This window comes from Gavialis gangeticus, unplaced genomic scaffold (genome assembly GCF_001723915.1).
Source record: "Gavialis gangeticus isolate Ggan-Ray unplaced genomic scaffold, GavGan_comp1, whole genome shotgun sequence".
NCBI classification, from domain to species: domain Eukaryota; kingdom Metazoa; phylum Chordata; order Crocodylia; family Gavialidae; genus Gavialis; species Gavialis gangeticus.
Genome location: NW_017729006.1, coordinates 57,302,725 through 57,324,372, shown reverse-complemented (window position 1 = coordinate 57,324,372; position 21,648 = coordinate 57,302,725). Strand labels below are relative to the sequence as shown.

The window sequence follows — 21,648 nt, the reverse complement described above, 5'->3', positions numbered from 1 at the left end:
CATGGGCTCCCCGTCCAAGCCCTCCTTCTCCTTTGGGGCCAGTTCCCAAGGGTGACTGTTCCTCCCATCTCGTCCTCTGGTATTCTGAGGGCACACTCTCGCTATGTGACCGTGCCCTCCGCAGAGAAAACAAAGAGGGCCCGTCCCCGACATCCTCTTGTCTCTTCGGGTCTCCTTGATTCCCCTGAGGGGTACCTCCCGTCCCTTCATACCTTTCTCTGGTCGCGAGGCTCCTTGTGCCGCATCGAACTGTTCAGCCAACTGGAGCGCCTGGCGTGTTGTCGTGGGGCCATGGCACCTGACCCACTGTTGGGTGTTGTCTTCTAGATCACCCAGGAACTGCTCCAACAAAATCTGATAACAGATCTCCTCTTCTGACGCCACCGTCGGGCGCAGCCACTTGTTCAAACTATCGGTGAGGCTCTGCCACAAAACTCATGGGTTCTTTTCCTCCTTCGATTTCTTTCCTCGGAAGGCTCGTCTGTGGCGCTCCGGGGTTATAGCCAACCTCTGCAAAATTTCAGCCTTCACCTGGTCATAAGCTGCAGCCTCACTGCGGGATAATGGCCAGTAGGCGGCCTGTGCAGGCCCCACTAATAGGACCCCCACCTGTCCTGCCCACCTGGCCTTCTCCAACCCGGCGGCTAATGCCGCCCGCTCAAAGGCCTCCCGGAAGGCTTCCACATCGTCTTCCCTGGTCATTTTCGGTACATGAAAGTCTCCAGTGCCCTGGGGTATCCTAGTGGGCTGTTGCAACCAGTGTTCCTGAAGGCTCATTTGCCTAAGAGACTGTTGCTGGTGCTGTTGCAGCAACTGCACAATCAGACTCAGCGTCTGCTGCGTAGGGTCCACCCCCGTCATTCCTGGCGGGTATTCCATTTTCCTGTCTTGATTGTCCTAGGAAAGCCTTGCCGGTTTCCCGGCCAATGCACCAACTGTAAGTGAGTTCTCTTAGGCTGTGTCCCTCCCTTCCCCGGTCCTTGGGGAAGGGACCGCGGCCCCCCCCCCCACTCACAGTGAAGACTCACCCCACCCGGATGGTCGTATGCGCCTGCCTCGCCTGCCACGACTTGATGTTATCTGATATGCTGTTCAGTTGGTATAGCGCGTACTGTCCGGTAATGAGACCTTCGTCGCTGTCCGGCTTGGCTCCGGATGCGGGTGTCCAGAGGGCTCCTCCACCCCTACACCCTCGCCCTGGCCTCCAGTCTGGTGTGCGGACCCCTGCCCCGGGGTCCCGCTTACCCCAAGAATGTCCAACCGCTCCGTCCGCGGGCCCTGGTCTGCTGGGGCGCTGCGGTTTCCGTAGCTCTCCTTGCCTCAGCAGTGTCTGCCGACCTAGGCTCCACTGCTCCCCGTCGGACCTGGCTCTCTTGGCTCTGCCGCTGCCGCTGCCGCCAGACCCGGCTCTCCCGGCTCTGTCAACACCGGCCCCTTCTGCCCGTGCCGGTGCTCCTTTTGAAGGGGCCCAGGTGGCCCCAGCACCTTCCGCTTCCGGGTTCCTGCAGGGTTCAATTTCCTGCCGCTCGCCACTGACCGCCACGTGCCAGTGGTGTCGGCTCGTGCCCGGCTGGGCTCTCTCCCAGCCCGGCCTTGGCTCCGGCTCTCCTCCCTTACACATACATTAACACAAAATACAGTCAATGACATGAAGGAAAAAGAGAGAAAAGTAACAGAGGACATTATACATGCAAGGTCTGTTAGAGATGGGTTTACCACAAGGAGGATAAAAATGAGTCAAGACTATGGGAAGTGGGACAAGTGATTGTAGCGAATGACTCTTGGTGATGTCCACAACACAGATATTTGTTTGGAAAACTGCCACCAGCAGAAAGAGTATATTTTGTGTGTGTATGACTTTAATCAAATGGAGGATAATTACCTAATACTCAAGGTAGAAGAGGCAGAAGCTTGCATGGGTAACCAATAGCACATGATGGAGTTATACAGTAGAATTCACATCCAGCTGCTTCTGGCTCCATAATACAAAACATTAGATACCAATTGACAGCTAGGTGCATTAGGGAAGACTTCTGTATAAGCCCAAAGTGAGATGTCTGGAGCCATGGCAAGATGCCTTGACCACTTTGTCACTGCTACCACATGCTAGAGGCAAACTCTGTAATTACGAATCCAGATCCATGGCGAATGAATTTCAGGGAGGAGAAATTTAAAAGAATGGGTCAAAGCTAAATGGGCCTGGTTACATGAAGCATAGATGCAAAAAGATTAATTTAACAAACCAAGAAGCAAAATCCTTCTTGTAGCTTTGGAAAGTAAATTGGGGGGTGGGGGTCTCTTTTTCCCTCTGCAGCAGTCAGGTTTAGCACTCAGGACATCACTGACTGAAGCGCAAGGTACTACCCATCATGGCCCTGTGGGAGGGCAACTCATGTCCTCTGTTAGGTTGTTACCATGTATTACATTGAATAGCAAATGTGAAAAGGGGGAGCCTGCTGCATAAATGGAATTAAGTAGGTAATGCATATACATTTTAGCAAGCCATCCAGTACAGGGCTATTTACTGAGATTGGCAAACATTTGGTTTAAAGGTAATTCTACAACATGGTGGAAAAACATGTAGCTTACTAAAAGGAAACTGAATGATTAATAATAGTAGTGTTACATTATAGTGAGGTAATATGTTAGTTACTTTACAGAATGGCTTGGAAGCTAATAGTATTCTATATATCATTAATAACCTTCCAAAGAAAGTTAAGTGAAAAGTGATCCCCATTCCCACTCAAAACAAAGTTAAAAGGTGCTGTAAATATGAACAAAAAGGATTGGGATCTCAGAAATGTGAAACAATGCAACCTGAAATAGGAAAAGTTATTGTGAGAAGTGAATAATTTAACTGAAATAAAACACACCTATTTGATTAGCCACATGACATGTGAAAATGTATAGGGTCTTTCCATTTTTTTCTGACTGACAGTTTTGAGAGAACAAAACAAATAAAGATATTTTCTGTTCTCTTGGATGCAAAATTGTCAAAATAGGATTTTGTAAACTATATCTATATTTATTTATTTGCACAGAACTGTTCTGTGTGCTATTTTTTAACACAGTGTCATCTGTCTGACCTGAAGAAGAATGCACTGCATCCAAAAGCTTGTCTAAGTTTATCCCAACCTTGCCATTTGTCCAATAGAAAATATAACCCACAAAAATCCTTGCCTCTTGCTTATTTCCTGGACTATCACAGCCACTTCTCTTCAAAACTTTCTTTAATTTACCTGGATGCTTCATTAAAACATTGACTGTTTTTCCCCTTCCTGAATTGTGCTTATGCCAAACCTCCTAGACTATCATAGAGCTTATGACATTGTATTACATAAGGTCACTCTGAGATGTCCCCACTACCGTAGTTTTTCTGATATTCTTCTCTTCTCACTTACCTATGTGCACAGACTTTGCTTTGACAGATCTGTGTCTCTTTTTCCGGGTTTTCCTCTAGAGGTATAGTTATGGGGTCCATTCCTATATGGATAGAGTGCAAGTTGTGAGAAAAACATTTTTGCAGAACCATACTTTACAAATAAAGTACATCTTTCCTTCCTGCACATGATCACAAACACTGACAAACTCTCCCCATTTTGACAGCATTATATTCTGTTCCTGCAGGTGGCTCCAAATGATAATGCAAAAAAAAAGGCTTTGGATGACCTTGGTACCCAAAATGCATTAACCAATATAACATTTCAGCTTTTAGTAACTTTATTCCCTGTGTGTCTCATACATTCGGATTGGCAAAAAATTACTGCAGTAATCATGGCTGTTGTAGAAAGGAAAGGCTTATCACAGTTGTGCTGCCTTTAGTAAATCAGGACATGGGTTTAATCGTTCTTTTTTGAGAGAGAGACAGAGAGATGGTAATAATAGAAATAAAAGAAAAACATACACGCTGTTCAAGAATGCAGTATAATTGTCACAAAGCTACATACCTAAGAAAAGACCGAAATAATGAAAAATGCTAATGAGTAAAATATCTCCTATGAGCATATTTATTTGGATTTAACAGAATGATACATCTTGTTAAGAATTTACTAAAATCCTGAATGCTATGGGTTGAAGGAAGGAACATGCCATGTTGGTTTATTAGAGAGAAAAGAACTTCCCAGTATTGCCCTTTTTAAGTGAAAACAAAAAACAAACAAAGGTTTTTTCCTGTCTGGCTGTAATGAACCCTCATTACTCTCCCTTACACTTCTACATAAGCTAACAATGCTTCTGATCTCATGTGCACCCATTTCACAATAATAAAGCTGCACTTAAGCTACTTTTTATTTAAAGCAGTGCAACTAAGAGGAGATTCACACTGCCTTAACTCTGTGTACGGAAAAAAAATCTGTTTTGTTTCATTTTAAAGATCAGGGAAATTTAACTGATATTATCTGCTCTTTTCCCTTATGCATTTTCAAAACACAAAGCTTTTTGTTATTTCTTAACTTCAGTGCCATTGACAGCTTGTTTGACTTGCAGTGTTACTTCACTGAACTTAAGATGAGAGAGGAAAAGTTGGACATGCTTGTAAAACAAAGAAGCCACTTAACCCACTTGCAACAGGAAAACAGGTAATTATAATTATAATTATTATCTGATGAGAAGAGGAAATTAATGCCCTTGTATGATTCCTTTTGCTTTCTTCCCTGTTTGTTTGTTTTGTTTTTGGTCTATTGTTTTTTCTACTGTGGGAAAATAAAATATGAGTTGGGAAAAGGAAACTAGTCTAGCTACAAACCCTTATTAAAATAAGTCTAAACAAGGAACACACATGCAATTTCTTCAGGTGGGGTTTCAAGGCTTTCTAGATCTTTTATGTTGCACATTAGCAAATGTATCACTCTGACTGTAAAATGCACATTTGACAGCAATACTCAGGGTAGGTTAAAGTTGTTAATTATAACTTTATTCCATTTGAAGGCAAAAAAGTAGAATATTGCTAGTTACTAAAATGTAAAAGCTGTCATTCTCCATGGTCATTTGCCTGATGATAAAATTCACAGATGTGTTCACAATATTAATATAAAAAACCCTTGTCTTTATAGCAACTATTCTGAGTCAATGGCAAAAATTAGAAGCTTGCCATTTCAATAGACTGAAATATAAACTATTCATGCATATTCTTTCCTCAGTGTGTGCACATAATTCCCATTAATTGTATTGGCAGTAATACATTATGCTTTGAAGGGAGAATAAACTGCATAAAGTGTAATTAGTTGCACTGTTTTGTTCACATCTTTCTGTTCCAATATTTTAAAGTGATTTCACAACTCTCAAAATTCCTGCTTTTGTGCAATAACAAACTAATTCACAACTTGGAAGGGACTGCTAGCTAAAATGGAAACAGAAATTGTCCTTGCACAGCAGAATCATTCCTGATTGACAATGGTGTAACACCAAGCAGAATTAGGCCATCTGCATTTAACAGAGGCAGACAGAAAGGTTTCTTTTTAGCTTCAGAACAAGCAATCAAAAAAGAAGTCAAAGGCCTTATCAGGTTAGTGTAGTTAAGATTAGTTTCAATAGCCAGGAGTGCACAAGTGCTATCATGTGACTAGCAGGCTGCCTTTGACTTCCCAGCCTGAGTGACCAGGTATTCATTTCCAGATGGTCATTTGGGACAGCCTTCAGTACAAGTCTGGAGGACAAACTTGTGCCTTTGGTACCGTAGTAAGATGTTAACTGGTCTGTCTCAGTGCACCCACAACAGGGTTTTGCAAATGGAGGATCTGGCCCTGCTCCCTTTTAAGTCCATGGGAGCTTAGCCATTGACTTTAATGGAAGTAGGGTCAGGCCTAGATACAGTAGATCCTCATTTCCCTAGAAGCATACATAACATGTTAACATTGCTCTATCAGTCAGTCTTACTATAAGGAAAGTTCAATACAATTTTCATATGGAAAAGCATGACAAATGTTAGCCAAAAAACAAGCATCTTAGAAAACAGGGACTCAAAATTTAAAAATACAGTTCTTAGAAATCCAAGATTTCAATGAAATGGAAGGTTTTTGGCCTGCTATATAGGTTAACTGATTTAGAAATATGGGAGAGAAAATGCCTAAGTTATGGGACCCTAAACAAGATCAAGGAAGCTCTGACCTGACCATGTGTAGTGGGATTTTATGAGGAGAAAGGTGGACTGTCAAGTGAAGATTTATACCATAAAGGGATGCACTGTAAACCATAAAGGAGCTCATCAGTCAAAACCAATCTGTTATACTCTATACAGAAAGCACTGGTAAGCCAGGGTCATGTGTGAAATATCACTATAACATATTCCTAGCAAAGCAAACTGTTAAAAGCAAGACACTGCCAAGCTGAGCTTCAGTTTCTGAATGGGTCTGAGCTATAGAAAGCATTGCAGTAGTCTGATCTCATGGGCTACAGACAGACATTCAAAAAGCCTAAGCCTGAATTGATTCAATCTTTGCAGGTTAGCTTAACCTGACTAGGCTGAACCGGTTTGTAACCGTACAGACATCCCCTCTGGACTGAAGAAATGCTGGCACATGCCTGTAGTGGCTCAGGCTAGAAGCCAGGGGGCACTAGAGCAGCCCTCCCTTCCCTTCTGCAATGCTGAGCTGTGGGGGGCAGGGCGTAGGCAGGCCCTGGCAGGACTCTCTGATTAGGGAGGGGTGTCCCTGCCCTCCCCCCGCTGTTGATAAAAGAGCATTGAGTTACACAGAAGGGAGTTACATGCAGAGTTTCATAGATGTATTTGGTAGCTGTATCAGTATCAAACAAAACAGCAGTCTCTCTCATTATTAAAAGCTCTTAAGCAACTTTTTCCAAGGAAGGAATGGAGGAACATTACCATCTACCTGTTGATTAGCTCCAAAAAGCCCTAAGCTGACACTGTCTTGTCTGCCTTTGTCATGTCTCCCACAACACAGACTGTAGCCAGCATGTGGTATGCTAGCTAATGATGATCGGTGTCTGTGTAAGGCAGAGGGGAGTGGGGAATCCCTGCTTGAGCAGGGAGTGCTAAGGGGGAGGCAGGAGGAAGCCCAGTAGATGCCTGCAGTCTCTGCTGGAGCTCCAGCCAGGGAGCAGAGGGGAAGGGCTGTCCCTGCTGGGCTGAAGCAGAGAACAAAGCCCTACCCACAGTTGCAAAGCAACTGGGATGCTGGGGAACTCTGATTTAACTTAAACCAGGAAGGGGTCTGGGAGAGACATTGCATAAACCAGTTTGACCCAAATCAATTAAGTCTGATATACATTCAACCAGGTTTATCTCAAACCAGTTTCAGCAATTTTCAAGCTGGTTTATGTGCACTGAACATCTGTTCTGTTACAGGTTTAAACCAGTTTCTGATCACTTAAACCAGTTTATGTGTAATGTCTGTCCCTAGCCGAGGTGATAAAAGTACCAGAGCTAAAGAAAGGGATGCAACTTTCTGGTCTGATGCAAAAAGAAAAGACCATTTGGTTCACTGTTACTGGGTCATGTAAGAGTAGCTCAGGTTATAAATTCAGGCAACAAAAGGCACAATCAGGCAGATATAAATCTTTACCTTCTTTTCTGATTGCTTTCCTTTCCTTCATGAATGTCAGTTCACTTTTATCTAGACCAAGTCTTAACCAGTAAGGTTTAATCCTTGACCCAGATTTAAGGCCCACAGGGGCAGTAGTGTAACTAGGGATGAGTGAGTGGGGCACTAGTCCTAGGCACTGATTTAGAGTAGTGGTTATTAACCTCTTTTGTACCAGGACCCATTTCTAAACTTTGGCCAGTCCCCGAACCATTCCCCTTGCTCCCAACCTGCTGCCCCCTGGCTCCACCCCACAGTGTGTGGGGCAGGGTGGGGTGTGTGGGGGGAGTAAGGGGGCCCCAAGTAGCCCCTTGCAGGCTGGAATTCTAACAGCCTGTAAGGGGAAAGCCACAGTTTCACACATTTTTCTCCTTTAAAGGAGAATCTACTTTTAAAGTTTGTTTGTGATTCTTTCATATATTCTTGCAACCCACTTTTGAGTTGTGACCCATGGGTTAAGAAAAGATGATTTAAAGGAAGTCCATATAGTTTCAGCACAAGCTTGCCTTTGCGGGGCTAAAGTTGCTGCACTAGCACCGGTGACCCTTATGCAAGGCGGTAAGAGCTTACCACTCTGCCCCTCCTCACCCTGCTTCTTAGTTATGCCTCTGCACACTGGATAGGACCACTGACAACTGTGACTGGTTCAGTAAAAGATACAGAACTTGATGTCACTGTCATACTAAAAGTACCACCTGCCCTGTGTCCTCATTAATGATGTGACAGAAAGGATAGAGTGAAATAATGCCATGCATTGGTGGTACTTAACAACGAAAAGTAGCACATACTAGCAAGGACAGAGAAGTCATTCAAAGGGATCAGAGGATATGGAAGGGGAAACAAAACTCTTATCTTGGAAAGATGTGCAATAGTACGTCTGGGGAAAAATAATCCAGATGAGAGGTATTCAGTAGGAAAAAAAACTTCAGAGCAATAATGCTGAAAAAGACTTAGAGGTGGTTGTAGTTAGCAAATCAAATATTATTAATTTGAAATATGATAGGGAATCCAAACAGGCCAATGAAGTTTTGAGCTGCATGCTTAGAAGATTCACCTCAGACAAGGACAGAGAGACAACAGTTATGCCTTGCACAGACCTGGCGTGAGTATTTGCATCTGAAATACACATTCAGTATCAGACACGAAATTAGCAACAAAATATGGATCAGCTGGAGGAAGTCCTGCAGAAAAGAAAATGTGATTGAGAACCTGAAACACAGACTTATAAGGAAAGATTAAATAAGTTGAGTAAGAATAACCTTATTATGGAACAAAATGTGATGGTCAATAACATTCTGTTGGTCTGAAGAGTGTAAACACCAAGAAGAGAGTGGTTAGCTTGTATGGTTCAATGGAGTTCAGTTAGGAATAACAGGGTGAAGTTAAGAGAGAAAAAAGCAGGCTAAATAGCACGAGGAATTTTTTAGTGGTGCATGTATTCAGCCTTCCTTCCAAGTTCACTTGTACCTCCATCATCTGGGTACCTTGCTAAAGATAATCTCTTGAATATTATCTGGAAATACATGGCAAATATAACCTCATTTTAGTAGTTTAAAATGATTACTAGATTGCAAGCCTATTACTGGTGCTACAGAATAGAACTGCTGTTGCAAAGAGATGAACCAGAACACTTAATGGGACCTCAAAATATCTAATGTCTGGGATTATCACTGTCTATGCTTATTAAAGAATTAATAAAGACAGTGATCCAGAAAAACTCTTATGTATTGATGGTAATAAAAGACATATATAACAGCCATACTTATTTTTTTGTTAATTTCTGAATTTCCGACATGTTCTAACACTGGTTGAAGCCCATTTCATTCCAGTTTCCAAGGATTTGGGTCCATTGGGTCCTCTGACTTCCAAAAGATGAACACTACTAAAATTCCAGGAATAACCTGGACGAAGATGAGAAAGATTTTCAAAGGCATAATTTCAGATCAGAGCCCCAAATCCCATTGACTTTCAGTGTCTATCAGTAATTTTTGCTTTTGAAAATACCCTCCTTGCACTTTAAAGCATGCCAAGGCAAGTTTACGTTGAACAGGTGTGCTTGACAGGAAGATGTGCCAAAGGTTTAGAAACAGAACAGCTCTTTCCATTTTATAAAGAATAACTTCAATGAACAAAGCATAAGTAAATCCCTTGGAGGTGAGGTTTTCCTTTTGAATGTCTTCAAAGAGGTGACAATCTAACCAAGAACTATGGGATGGTACTGATGGGAGACATCATTTTTTCTGGACATCTGCTGGAAGAGCAATGCAGCCAAATATAAAACATTGAGCCAGGTACTAACTTGCATGGAAGACAACTTTCTGGTTCAGAAGGCTAGGGATACAACTAGGGGATCGTCTATTTTGGGTCTTGTCCTGACCAACAGAGAAGAACTGGTGGAAGATGTGAAGGTGATGGGCAATTTAGAAGGAAGCGATCATGATATGATCACATTCCATATCTTGAGACAAGTGAAAGCATGAAGTCAGCAAAACTAGGATGCTATATTTCAAAATGGAGGATTTCACTCGACTCAAGGAGTTCATGTGCATGGTGCCATAGGAAGTAGACTGAAGGATAAAGGCACTCAGGAGGGCTGGGAGCTTCTAAAGGGCACAATACTGGAAACCCAATAAGAACTTTTCTAACACAATGAAATCACAAGAAAAATCGCAAGAGTCCAACGTGTCTGCAAATGGAACTTTTAGGATGCCTCAAATGTAAAAGGAAAGTATACAGGCAACAGAAAAATGGACACGTCACCAAAAAATTAAGCTGAAGCCAGACAGCTAATAAGGATTATTTGGATAAAGGAGATAAACTGAAGGGCGAGATAACAAGAGAGACAGTCAGAGAGCTTCTAATGGATCTGAATAAATTAAGTCAGCAGAACTTGGTGAACTTCATCCTAGGATACTGAAAGAACTGGCAGAGGTGATCTCTGAGCCCTTGGCAATGATCTTCATAAAGTCATGGGAGATGGGCAAAGTAGCAGAGGTCTGAAAAAGGGCCAACATAGTGCCTCTTTAAAATAAAAAAGGCAAAAAGGAGGGCCTGCGAAACTACAGACAGTTTAGCCTCACCTCAATACTTGGAAAGTTACTGGAACATCTCCTAAAGAAGTCCATTTGTAAGCATCTGGAGGAGGAAAGACTGAACACAAGCAACTAGCATGGATTGACAAATCATGTCAAACAAACTGGAATCTCTATCTTTGACAGAGTAACTACTTGGGTGCATGAAGGTAATGATGTGGATGTACAGTATCTGAAATTCAGCAAAGCTTTTGACAAGGTCCCACATGACCTTCTCATAAACAAATTGGAGAAATATGAGCTGGACAAAACTACTATATGGTAGATAGACAATTACCTTGATAGCTGCAAGCAAAGGGTAATTATAAACGGATCCGTGTCAGAATGGCAGGAGGTTTTGAGTGGAGTCCCACAGGGGTCTGTCCTGGGCCTGCTGCTGTTTAACATGTTTATTAATGATTTGGATGCTGGCATGGAAATCTTCAGAATGTCTGCAGATGACATGAAACTGGGAAGGACTGTGAACATACTGGAGGACAGAAGTGCAATTCAGAAAGATCTCAACAGTTTGGGAAACTGGGCTGAAGCTAAGAGGATGAAGTTCAGTACTGACAAACGCAAGGTGCTACAGCTCGGGAAGAATAATATAAAATACAAATACAAAATGGGTGATACCTGGCTGAATGTTAGCACTATGGAGAAAGATCTGGGAGTCTTGGTAGATCACAGACACAGTCTGACTCTGCAGTATGATGCAGCTGCACAAAAGGCAAATGCAAAAATATTCACTGTTAAAATAGTGAGGCAGAGGATTAGACTGACTAGGGAAGTTGTGGACTCTGTCACTGGAGGTTGGACAGCCACTGTTGGGGATCAGCTAGGTACAGCTATGTTCTACCATGGGTATTTCCCATGCTTCTGGGCTTTGCTGGTTGCTGTATGGAGCTGGGAGGGAATCCCCCATCCCTCACCTTTCAGCTACATGTATCAGGGTTTTTTTCTTAAGCTTTCCTCAGAGGCACTGGGTGTTGGCTGCAGCCAAGGCTGTGGATTTTGACTGGGTTGTGCCAGTGCTCCTGCTGGGACTTAGAGGCAGAGGTTCTTAGCTAGACGGCTTTGCCCCTCCACTCAGGGTCAGACTAATAACATTTAGAGCAGGAAGGTATTTTACCCCATAGTCAGACTGGTATGGACTGTGGGGGGCTTTGCCTTCCTCTGCAGTGGTGGGCATGGTCCTCTACCTGGATTTCTTGGGCATATATTAGCAACCTGTTACAGAAGCAGGATGTTGGCTGCCATAGTCGTCCTACTTTACCAGTGGTAGGTCAGGGTGTTATGTCTTGTGATGTGTCAGGGTTAATTGCAGTTTTACTAAGAGGTTATATTATGGATGGGAATGATACTTTTGGATGGGAATGATGCTCCCTCAGGCATTGGTTTGACTAGACAACCTCCAGCTGTACTTCTCTATGATTCTATGACATGATGCTTCACTCTGTATCTGCAAGCAATAGATGCCAGGGAAAAGACAGACAGAAAAAGGAAACTTTATTTCTGATGACAGTTGGTTCTGAAGCACTTGATATTTTTAATACCTTTTAGTTAACTTAGGCAGAAGAGGCTCTGATACTGCATTATGGAAATGTGAGGAGTACTGCACTCCATGTTTTAAATGGAGAATAAAAGATGGAAACATAATAGAGTTTGTGACCACTCTAAAACTGAAGAGCCAGCTGTGATTTTGGGGGCTTGATCTTTGATAAAAGACCACAGCTTGATTGGGAGAGGAAAAATAAAACACAGGTGAGACAAATCAATTAGAAATTGCCAAGCAAAGGATGCTACCCACTCCAGACTGAGGATTATGGAAGGGGAATACAATTTGAAACCTGCGGGTACAACAACAAATCTCAACTGCTACAGGAAGAGACATGAGGTAGGAAGATAAATGGTGTTCAAAGCTAGAATCCACACAAACAGACCACGGAGCTGCACACACTGTGGCAAATGCTGCAAGCCAGGATAATACGTGGCATTTGGAAAACAGATGCAGGCTCTGCAGTGGATTACATCACTAAGCAAAAGTTGCCAGATCCAGCAGAGTGCACAAAGAATGGACAAAGAGAATGAAAACAGCACAGTTGGCTAAGATTTGTTCTTCCCAGGAGCAGTGGACACCATTGCAGAAGAAGAATGTTCTATTGGGCTGAAAGTAAATGGACCTCTTAAACTACATATGGATGAAAAAATCAGGGTGGTGCTAGAAACCGTATGGAAAGCCATAGCAGGAGAGGAGAGATAGGAGAGACTGAGACATATTAAGAAGCTCAAATGTCAGCTGGAGCTGGTTGTTGTGTGGCGTTTCATGATTTCTAACTGATGCTGATCAGTTAAAACTCAGACAGTGAATAAAGCAGAACTGTCAGATTCCTTGGTCTGCCACGTCATTTCTGAAGGGTTCAAGTAGTACTGCACTCTAAGCAAATCCTATTGACTTCAGTCATGTACAGGTAAGGGGCTCTAAAGTGGTTCACATCTAATGTGGTTCTTAAACCACATTTTGAGGGGAGTTCTACTTGTTGCAGATCTACCAGAGAAGAGAAAAAATTGTGATGGTGAATTTATAGCAGGAGAAAAAGGAGTTAATTTACTTTGGTCTAGCTGCACAAATATGGGCACATATATTATTTATAGATCAGCACAGGCTGGATAAATGTGAGACTCCAGGGAAAAGATAAATGCTGTTCAGCCATATGCAAACAAGACTCTAATAATGAACACTGAAGGATATATACCTGCCCTTTAGTTCCATGTTAATTGTTTGGTTAGTGAAAGGAACAATACATGCCAGCAAGTATGAGAAGTATTTCCAGACTCCCAGTCTCACCCCTCCCTGCAATGTGGGTCTGTTTTGTATTTACAGATGAATCTAGGAAAGTACAATAATAAAGAAATGTTTTCCTTTATTTGAAAGTAAAGTAATCAGCCAAAAAATATGTAAGGTCATGTCATCACTTCAGTGATATCAGATGTCACTGATGAATCCTCCTATATAGTCAATAAATGGCAAATCTTGTCTCCCTCCCACACTCAAAGTAATTCATCTTTGTATACTTAGGAGATGACAATTTTCAACTTCAGTTACATTAGTCCTTACAGCCTTCCGCATTGTGCAGACATAGGATGGCCAGCATCCATACATATTTATGAGTTTACCAGTTCTGCCCATGATACCTGCTTTTGTGATTGCTTAGGGGAAGCCACTATGGACCTCTATCGGTCAAACACACCACACATTCCAATACAATCTGCAAAAGCAGAACTTGTCCTTCACATATTAGTGATTCATGACATTCAGTATTTGCATATATATTTTTAAAAAATCAGTTTTAATAAGGAAGAGAAATGGATTTACTTACTAACCTTCTGCTTTGATAACCATAATCTTTTGTTTCAGATCAATTGAGGGATGTATCAGACAGAGCCTAGGCTCCTGCTTCTGAGTAATGCAAACTCCATTCGGATTCACAAGCATCCAATTACGGTCATACAACAATCCTTGGTTTCCTACAGGCCACTGTGTAACCTAGCTCAGCAACAGGAAAAATATGAAGAGAAAGAAAACGTCACATCAATTGTTCAATAAAGATCTTTAGTCACAGATTCTCACTGCACAAAAAAAAAAACCCAGAAAAAAGAAAATGCAGCTGTCCATTAGTGAAATCCTTTTCAAATGGAAACAGAAAATCTTGTGCATGTCAGTGTCAGCCTTGTTGACAGAAGCTTTTATTTTCCAATCAAAGATGAAGATCTTATTGCAGGGAGTTGACAGAACAAAAAGGAGCACTGTTACAAATACTTCTGACATTATCACCATGCTTTGAGGTATTAAGATTCAAGAAGAGGGCTGGGATGAGCTGGGGAATAAGATTTGTGACACTTGAAGGGAAATGTTCTTGCTTTCTTCTCTGGACCACGTTTAGGACCCCCAACACTTCATTTTTCATATCTACGCAGGAGAGATTTCAAAAAAGGTGTGTGTGCCAATGCAAAAAAATCAATATTTTTAAAAGGAAAATTTTGAAATTTTCAAACCTTGAAAATGTCACTGTTTTTGTTTCACCAAATGCCCGTGTTTTTCTGTGAAACCAGAAGAACTTTATAAATCTAACTTCAATTTTTGAGGCTTTTGATATTGTTGAGAGTGTGGTGTCTTGTACAGCTCTACTTATAATAAACAGCTGCACAGGCCATTCTATTCTGCCTGTTCTTTCATTAGTTCCATAATATTCTTTATATCCAATAGCCTATACAACCATATTGTCATTCCTTGTATGTACATTTTTCTGGTGAAAAGAACATCTGTTACTGATGCTGTACAGATGGCAATCTTTAAATCCAAAGAAAGCAACTTTGGTCCTGCCTTTGGGTGGTATTAATAATTGCTTTTCCCTTCTGAATGATAAAATAAGTTAATACAATTCTTTTAACAGAAAGCCAGGCATTTAAATATATCACCCCAGATCATGTGCACTCTTGAGTACCAGTAAAATATTTAGGAGAGTTAAGCAGGAGGCAGCTTTGTTGGATTTTCACGTAAATTTGACGAGACAGCCCAAGTCATTAGTAGTAGCCTAACTGGCAAGAATAATGTAGCAAAAAAAAAAAAAAAAAAAACAAAAAAATACTGAGAGCCAAGTTGGACTCTAAGATATGTATGTGCACTTCATGATGTGCCTGCACTGGAAGAAAAATCTGGCCTCAGGCTCAGAATATTCTTTAAAAAATAAATCAAGTTCTGATAAAACACCCTGAGTGTTTTGATAGAAATCCAACTGACTACAAAGAGGAGCTGTAAGTAAGAATTTTCAGCACTTTCTGATAACCAGATCCTTGTAAGGTGTCTCAAGCTAGGCATCACAAATAAATGAATAAATAAATATAGGCAGCATTTTAGAAATCTAGGCCAACATGTTGTCATGTACCTCAATTATACACACTACAAAGATTTTTTTTTTGCCCATTTGCTTATTTTACAATGATCTTAAGTGCTCCTTTTAGTAATAATGACAAAGAACTGTAGGTCAGAAATGTGATTTCGAAGTCTGACGGTGACTCTTAAGCATAGCGTTGTTTTAGCAATCCCGATTATATGCATACATATGGTAGCTTTGAGTGTGCTCAGTGATTGCTATCATATGAGCAAAATACATTTCTGCCAGTAAGGAGCTAGATAGTTGCATAATAGCTGGAGTGGTGACATTTGTATCATCAAAATACAGGATTCTGGACTAATTCTATATACGAGGATCTCTGGCTTCTTTTAAAAATCAGACCCCAGAGATTATACAATCTCAGTTCAAAGGTACTGGCTTTTTCTTTTAATTTGTTCATTGGAAATGCTGGAATTTTTGGTTACTCTGGGTTATTTTGGCTGGAATATGCAGACAGAAGACCTGGCTATCTTCACCTCATATTACAAGAGCTTTAGCTCCATTACAGTATGCAACAAAGCACCAATGCATCCTCAAAAAACATACATACAAGAGCTCTCTAAAATCTGAGAGACTTAGCCCAGGTACAGACATTCAAAAAGCCTGAGGTGGAAGTGATCCAAGTTACACACTTTACTTTAAGTGCCCTAGGTTTGCTGGTGACCAGAACACAGATCTGCCCTTAGGTGGTGGGGGGGCATGCAGACTGCCTGCGCTAGGCAAGGCCAGCAAGCTGAGGGTGCTTCAGCACACCTTCCAGCAAGCTTCCTAGGCTGAGCCATCCCTGATTAGGTGCGGGGCATGGCTGAACACAACTTCCCCACCCCTTCCCTGGCAGGTAGGGCTGTGCGAGGCTTCGAACAGAGCTTCAGATCCAGAGAAACTTCAGATGCTTCAGGGTCTGAAGCAGCACGTTTGGGTTGAAGCGCCGGCCTTGTTTGGCTTCCTGAAGCACTTTGGAGCCACCTCGGAGATCCAGCCATAGGGTATAATGGGGAAACCATAAAATATCTATAACTTTGCTGTTTTTTGTCCAATATGGATGAAAGTTTCAGGGGTGATAGACTCTGTAGAGAGCATAAACCTTCCCAAGTTTCAAGAAGATCAGTGCAGGAGTTTGTGGGGAACAGCACCCCAAATTCCTGAAAGCAAAACTCCTGTCATGTCTAGGTGTTACAACATAGCAGGGTAAAAACTGCAGGGCTGGTAGCTCTTATTGGGGCCACAAAGCCTACCAAGTTTCAAGAAGATTGGTGCAGGGGTTTGAGGGGAACTGCCCCTCAAACTGCAGACAAGCAAACTCATGACATGGGTGCTTCTGGGACTGACTGTCTCTCTCTTGGGCCGGGGCGGGGAAGACACTGATGCAGCCCTGGCTGCTAAGCTGCTGTGTTCCCAGTTACCAATCAATCAATCGTGATTCACTCAGGGACCAGCTCAATACACAGGACCTAGCTACTACATAATGACTTAAGGAGCATCAATTAGCACCAACAAAACCAGGCTAAGGAGAGGAAAGAATCAGTACAGACAATCAATTGCTCCAAGACAGACACAGTCAGTCCCACAAGCACCCATGGCACAAGTTTTGTCTGTCAGCAGCTAGGGGTGCAGGGCCCCAGGACCCCCCTGCATTGATTTCCTCGGCAGCTGGCAGGCTTCGTGGCCATAGCAGGGGCTACCATCCCTGCAGCTGTCACCCCACTAAGATTTAACACGCACAGTGTCATCAGTGGCACCAGTTTTGCTTGTCCGAAGCTTGAAGGGCAGTTCCCCCCAAACCCCTGCACCGATCTCCTTGAAACTTGGCAGGCTTTGTGGCCTCAGTAAGAGCTACCACCCCTGCAGTTTTCACTCTCCTATGTTGTAACACACAGCTGTAACAGGAGTTTGGCTTTCAAGAATTTGGGGTAAAGTTCCCCCCAACCCCCTGCACCAATCTTCTTGAAACACGGCAGGTTTCATGCACTCAGCAGAGGTTACCATCCCTGCAAGTTTCATTCAAATCAGACAAACAACAGCAAAGTTATAGATATTTCATTGATAACCCCATTATAACCAATGGCCCGATCTCCGAGGCAGCTCCGAAGCTTTGGCCAGATTGAGGCGGAAACCTGGTTCGGCGCTCCGGATCAGATCATGGCCATCTGAAGTGGCCAGATCCAAAGCCAGATCGGATCGCTGCTGACTCGCACAGGCCTACTGGCAGGGTCAGTCACAGGCATGACAGCTGCTGGCATGCAGCAGAGGCAACCCTGCTCGGCCATTCCTGTTCTCCCTGGGGCTGCTTGGGATGGACAAAAAGGAGAGTACTAAGTCCTCAAGAGAACCAGAAGCACTGTCATTTCTGAGACACACTCTTCTATAGTCCTTCTAAGGAAGAACCTGTAGTGCTAGCACAACAGGCTAGCTAATCTTGTAACAAAGCATGTTCATTTTCTGCTCTGGCATGAATCAGAGCTACTCTAATTAAAGCACTGGGAGCGTCTTGTGTATCACCATTTCATGAGCTTTAGATAAAGCATCCCCACCACCAATTTGAAGCACGGGGATGCTGATACATGAGATGTGGAGGCTGGAGCGTGGTAGTTACCATACTCCAGCGACTGAGTCTGCTCCAAAACACTGTAATTTCAGTGCGTCAGAGCAGCCTCCACACTTGTGTATAGGTACCCTGAGGTGCTACTCTGAACTACCTTCTGCCTGACCTCAGACCAGCAGAGATAATGACTTTTCAACATCAGCTCACGACACTGATCTACTGAGAGCCAGTTAGTCATGCTAGTCTGAAGTCAGTCAGAAGGCAGCGTAGATATGTACCTTTATAGATTTAACTACATAAGACACGTATGAAAAGCACAAGCTTTCAGTCAGGATACATGCCTTTAGTTAAAAAGAGTTAGTTAGCAAGAAAGTAAAGACTGGAATACAGTGCTAGTAAATTTACAGGTACCACTGCATGACATTTTCCATGAGACAAATTTGTTTTTTAATTTTCTTTAAAAATGCTTGTTGTCTGATTTATTTTTCTAATTACAGGCAAATCAGCCTAAAGGTTAATGCTGTTTGGAAAGTATCAAAGGAATGGAATGACCAGATTTTAAATATGCAAATAAAAAAGAAATGTATGTTCATGTCCTTTGTATGTCTTGTTTCTTCACTGATGACTGAAAATCTGAATTGTATTTAAAATGAAAACATATTTTTATAGTCTTGGGTGATCCTAGGCAATTTTTACAGCACAAAATTTACTACAAAAATAAGAAAGTTATTAATGTTTAAAGTCTTAACGTCTTTCACTGAACATGAGGCATTCAGCAATGATACAAAATTCATGGACATAAAACATTTGTGTTTAAAAATGCAAAAATCTGGGCCTATGAAAAGAGGGATGAAGAGGGGAAGAGTTTAAAGGGGAAAAAGCACCAGAGAAGAATAATTAAATAAAAAAAAAACTAAGGAAATTAAAATACAGCTTTCAAGAAAATTCCATTAGGATTCCCATACCCCATCTGAACCCTCTATTTTGTATGACCTGTTACACATTCATAGAGGAGGACTAAACAGTAAAATGTTTTTTTCTTGTCAAGCACATTTTAGGAGGTGCAGATACAGTAGTAGGAACTAATTAACCCTCCCACCCCAAGTTTACAGATACCGTTTTTAACTTGTATCTTCTCCAACTTCCAAAATATAGTACCCTCATGTGCCATACTCATTTTCTCTAAAAATCAATTAGGCAGATTTCAGAGTTAGGAGAAGATATTTCGGTACTTGCCCCTACAGGAGATCAAACTGTGGTGAGTTTGGCCACATGCTCATCAAATTTAACTTTAATAACCTCAAAACAATCAAAGTGATTTTAATGGAAAAGGGTCTGTGTTCCCTTTAATGCAATTTTCCATTTTACCTCCTTGGTTTATCATTTCTATAAACTTTTTAAAATTTAAATATAAACTTTTTAAACTTTAAACTTTTTAAAATTTAAATACAGCACATACTTCACACTGAAGGCTTATTTTTTACATTTGCCAAAATGCAACTGGGACTGCATTCCAGTTGAATTCAGTTTTCTAGGTACATCCTTGCTTTGTCATTTCTAAAAAGTTAAAACATTGTAAATATGGCAGAACATGTACTTTATACTTAAGGCTTATTTTCTATATTTGCCAGAGGTCTAATCCTGCGATGCTGGCTTGAGCCTTGTGCCTGGATTTACAAACCTATATAATTATGACCTTAACTATCTAGGTATAAGCCAAGAATGTAGTTGCTACTGTTGAATATTTAAGCCACTTTCATATCAGTCCATTTGTAACTATCCTACCACTGTGAAAAAAGGGGATTCAAAATATTAAGTGAGAAAATATTTTAAACCTCTTGTAACTACCGTGTGGCTGAGGACAATTTCTCTTTATTAAAAAAAATACTGAAATTCTTTTTAAAAATTACTAACAGCTAACCAAGCATGGGAAATTTCAATCTAAATTCTACACACTTTGAAAAGTTATGAATTTGTGAAAGCAGAAAAATGGGTTGACAACTTGTGCTCCCTACTATCACAATATTAAGATGGGCAAAGTCCTTGGTTTTCTGTATTAGCTAATTCTGTCATGGTACAGCACAGAGATGCCAAAAACAATGACATTCCAAGGGTAGGCTGAAAGGCCAGCATTTCATTCCCCCTTCATTTAATTTTGGGAAGAACTTTTTGAGTGTTTTACTTCGAACTCCAAGGAGTCTGGCATTTGACACTTTTACCCTTCAAAATGATACAGGTGGAGTAGTGACACATCCAGTCTTATGAAGAGTGACTCACTCTGCAATTAGTGATGATACGGGTTCAGGAGGTAGCTACTCAACACTGCAGCCACAGAAAAGAGGCCAAACAGTTTCTGGATTTAGAATGAGCTTAGGTGATTTCCAAGACATATTGACAGCCAAATAAATTGCTTCTGATTTAGAAAAAAAAATTGTGCAGAAATAAAGTTACAGTACGCTTTTAAATATTCCCCTGTGCCTGGCTGGCAATAAAATGAGGACAAAAAGCTTTTAATTCTTTTTACAAATGTTGATGTTGCTGATGTTACCTGCTTGACTGATTGATTCTTCCATGTGGGGGTCTTAGTTAGTGGGTGGTAAGTGCTGAGACTACTTTTTCTCCTCAGGCATATTAACACTTCTCTGCTGCATCTGTGAATGCCCCTATCAAGAACATCTCAACCAGTCACTCCCACATCATGTGCATGATAACCAGGGATCCAGGTTTTCTATTTCTCGCGGGAAAATGAAATAAAACATGGATTTTACCCTTTACCGGAGGCAAATGCGGATTTCTCATTTTACTGGAGAAACCCATGGATTTTGCAGTTTTGCAATGAACTCTCTGCAGGCCAGTAGAGTTTCAGCCTGCAAGGGGCTGAGAGCCAGTGGGAGGAGGGTGATCAGGCGCAGGGGGGGCGGCGGGCATATGCACATATACGCACATGGCCCCAGGCAGCCTGTAGAGCAGCTTCTGCAGGTAACTGGGGGGGAGGGGACAGAGGGAATTGAGGCCCCCATAGGGAGGGAGGGAGTTAGGCAGGGCTGGCATGGGCAACCAGGTGGTACGTGGGGCTTGGGGCCACAATGCATGGCTGCAGGGCCCCAGTGGAGAGTTGGATGGGGCCACGAGCACCTCATCCAGAAGCCAGGGTGGGGGGGTGGCTCTCCACCACTGCACATGCTTCTGAGGGGCAGGGGGGACTTGCACCCCCCAGATCTGTGCATGGGGCAGGGGTGGGGGTGGATACAGACTTGGGCTCCCACCCTGCTGCCCACCTCGGGACCTCTGCAGTCCAGTGTGCATGGCTTGGCATGGCAAGGAACAGTGGAGCTGTGTGGAGAAGCTGCTTGCTGCTGTGAGCTCTGTGCTGCCCTGGAGATGTGCGTCCTGTGTGCATGGTAGCTTTGGGGCACAAACCCACATTGCTGTCCTCAGTGCAGCTGGGCACATAGGTGGTGTCATCAGGGCAGCGCAGAGTTCGCAGCAGTGAGTAGCTTCTCTGCAAGGCTCCACTGCTCCCTGTTGTGCCGGGTCGCACC

The 21,648-nt window shown here is 42.4% G+C and overlaps 1 protein-coding gene across 2 annotated transcripts in view; it reads right to left on the bottom strand.

The window, feature by feature from the left end:
- Nucleotides 1-205: 205 nt before the first annotated feature.
- The window catches only part of MOCOS (molybdenum cofactor sulfurase), a 494,081-nt gene continuing 472,638 nt past the window's right edge, over nucleotides 206-21,648 (bottom strand). The window contains exons 9-11 of one of the 2 annotated variants that reach the window (XM_019509228.1): nucleotides 13,994-14,156; nucleotides 3,398-3,483; nucleotides 206-216 (exon numbers count right to left, since the gene is read on the bottom strand). In XM_019509228.1, the coding sequence (XP_019364773.1) occupies nucleotides 3,398-3,483; nucleotides 13,994-14,156 (249 nt within the window). In that variant the 3' untranslated portion in view covers nucleotides 206-216. Of the gene's footprint in view, nucleotides 217-3,395; nucleotides 3,484-13,993; nucleotides 14,157-21,648 lie in introns of those variants that run through there. The other variant, XM_019509230.1, reaches the window with a different exon arrangement.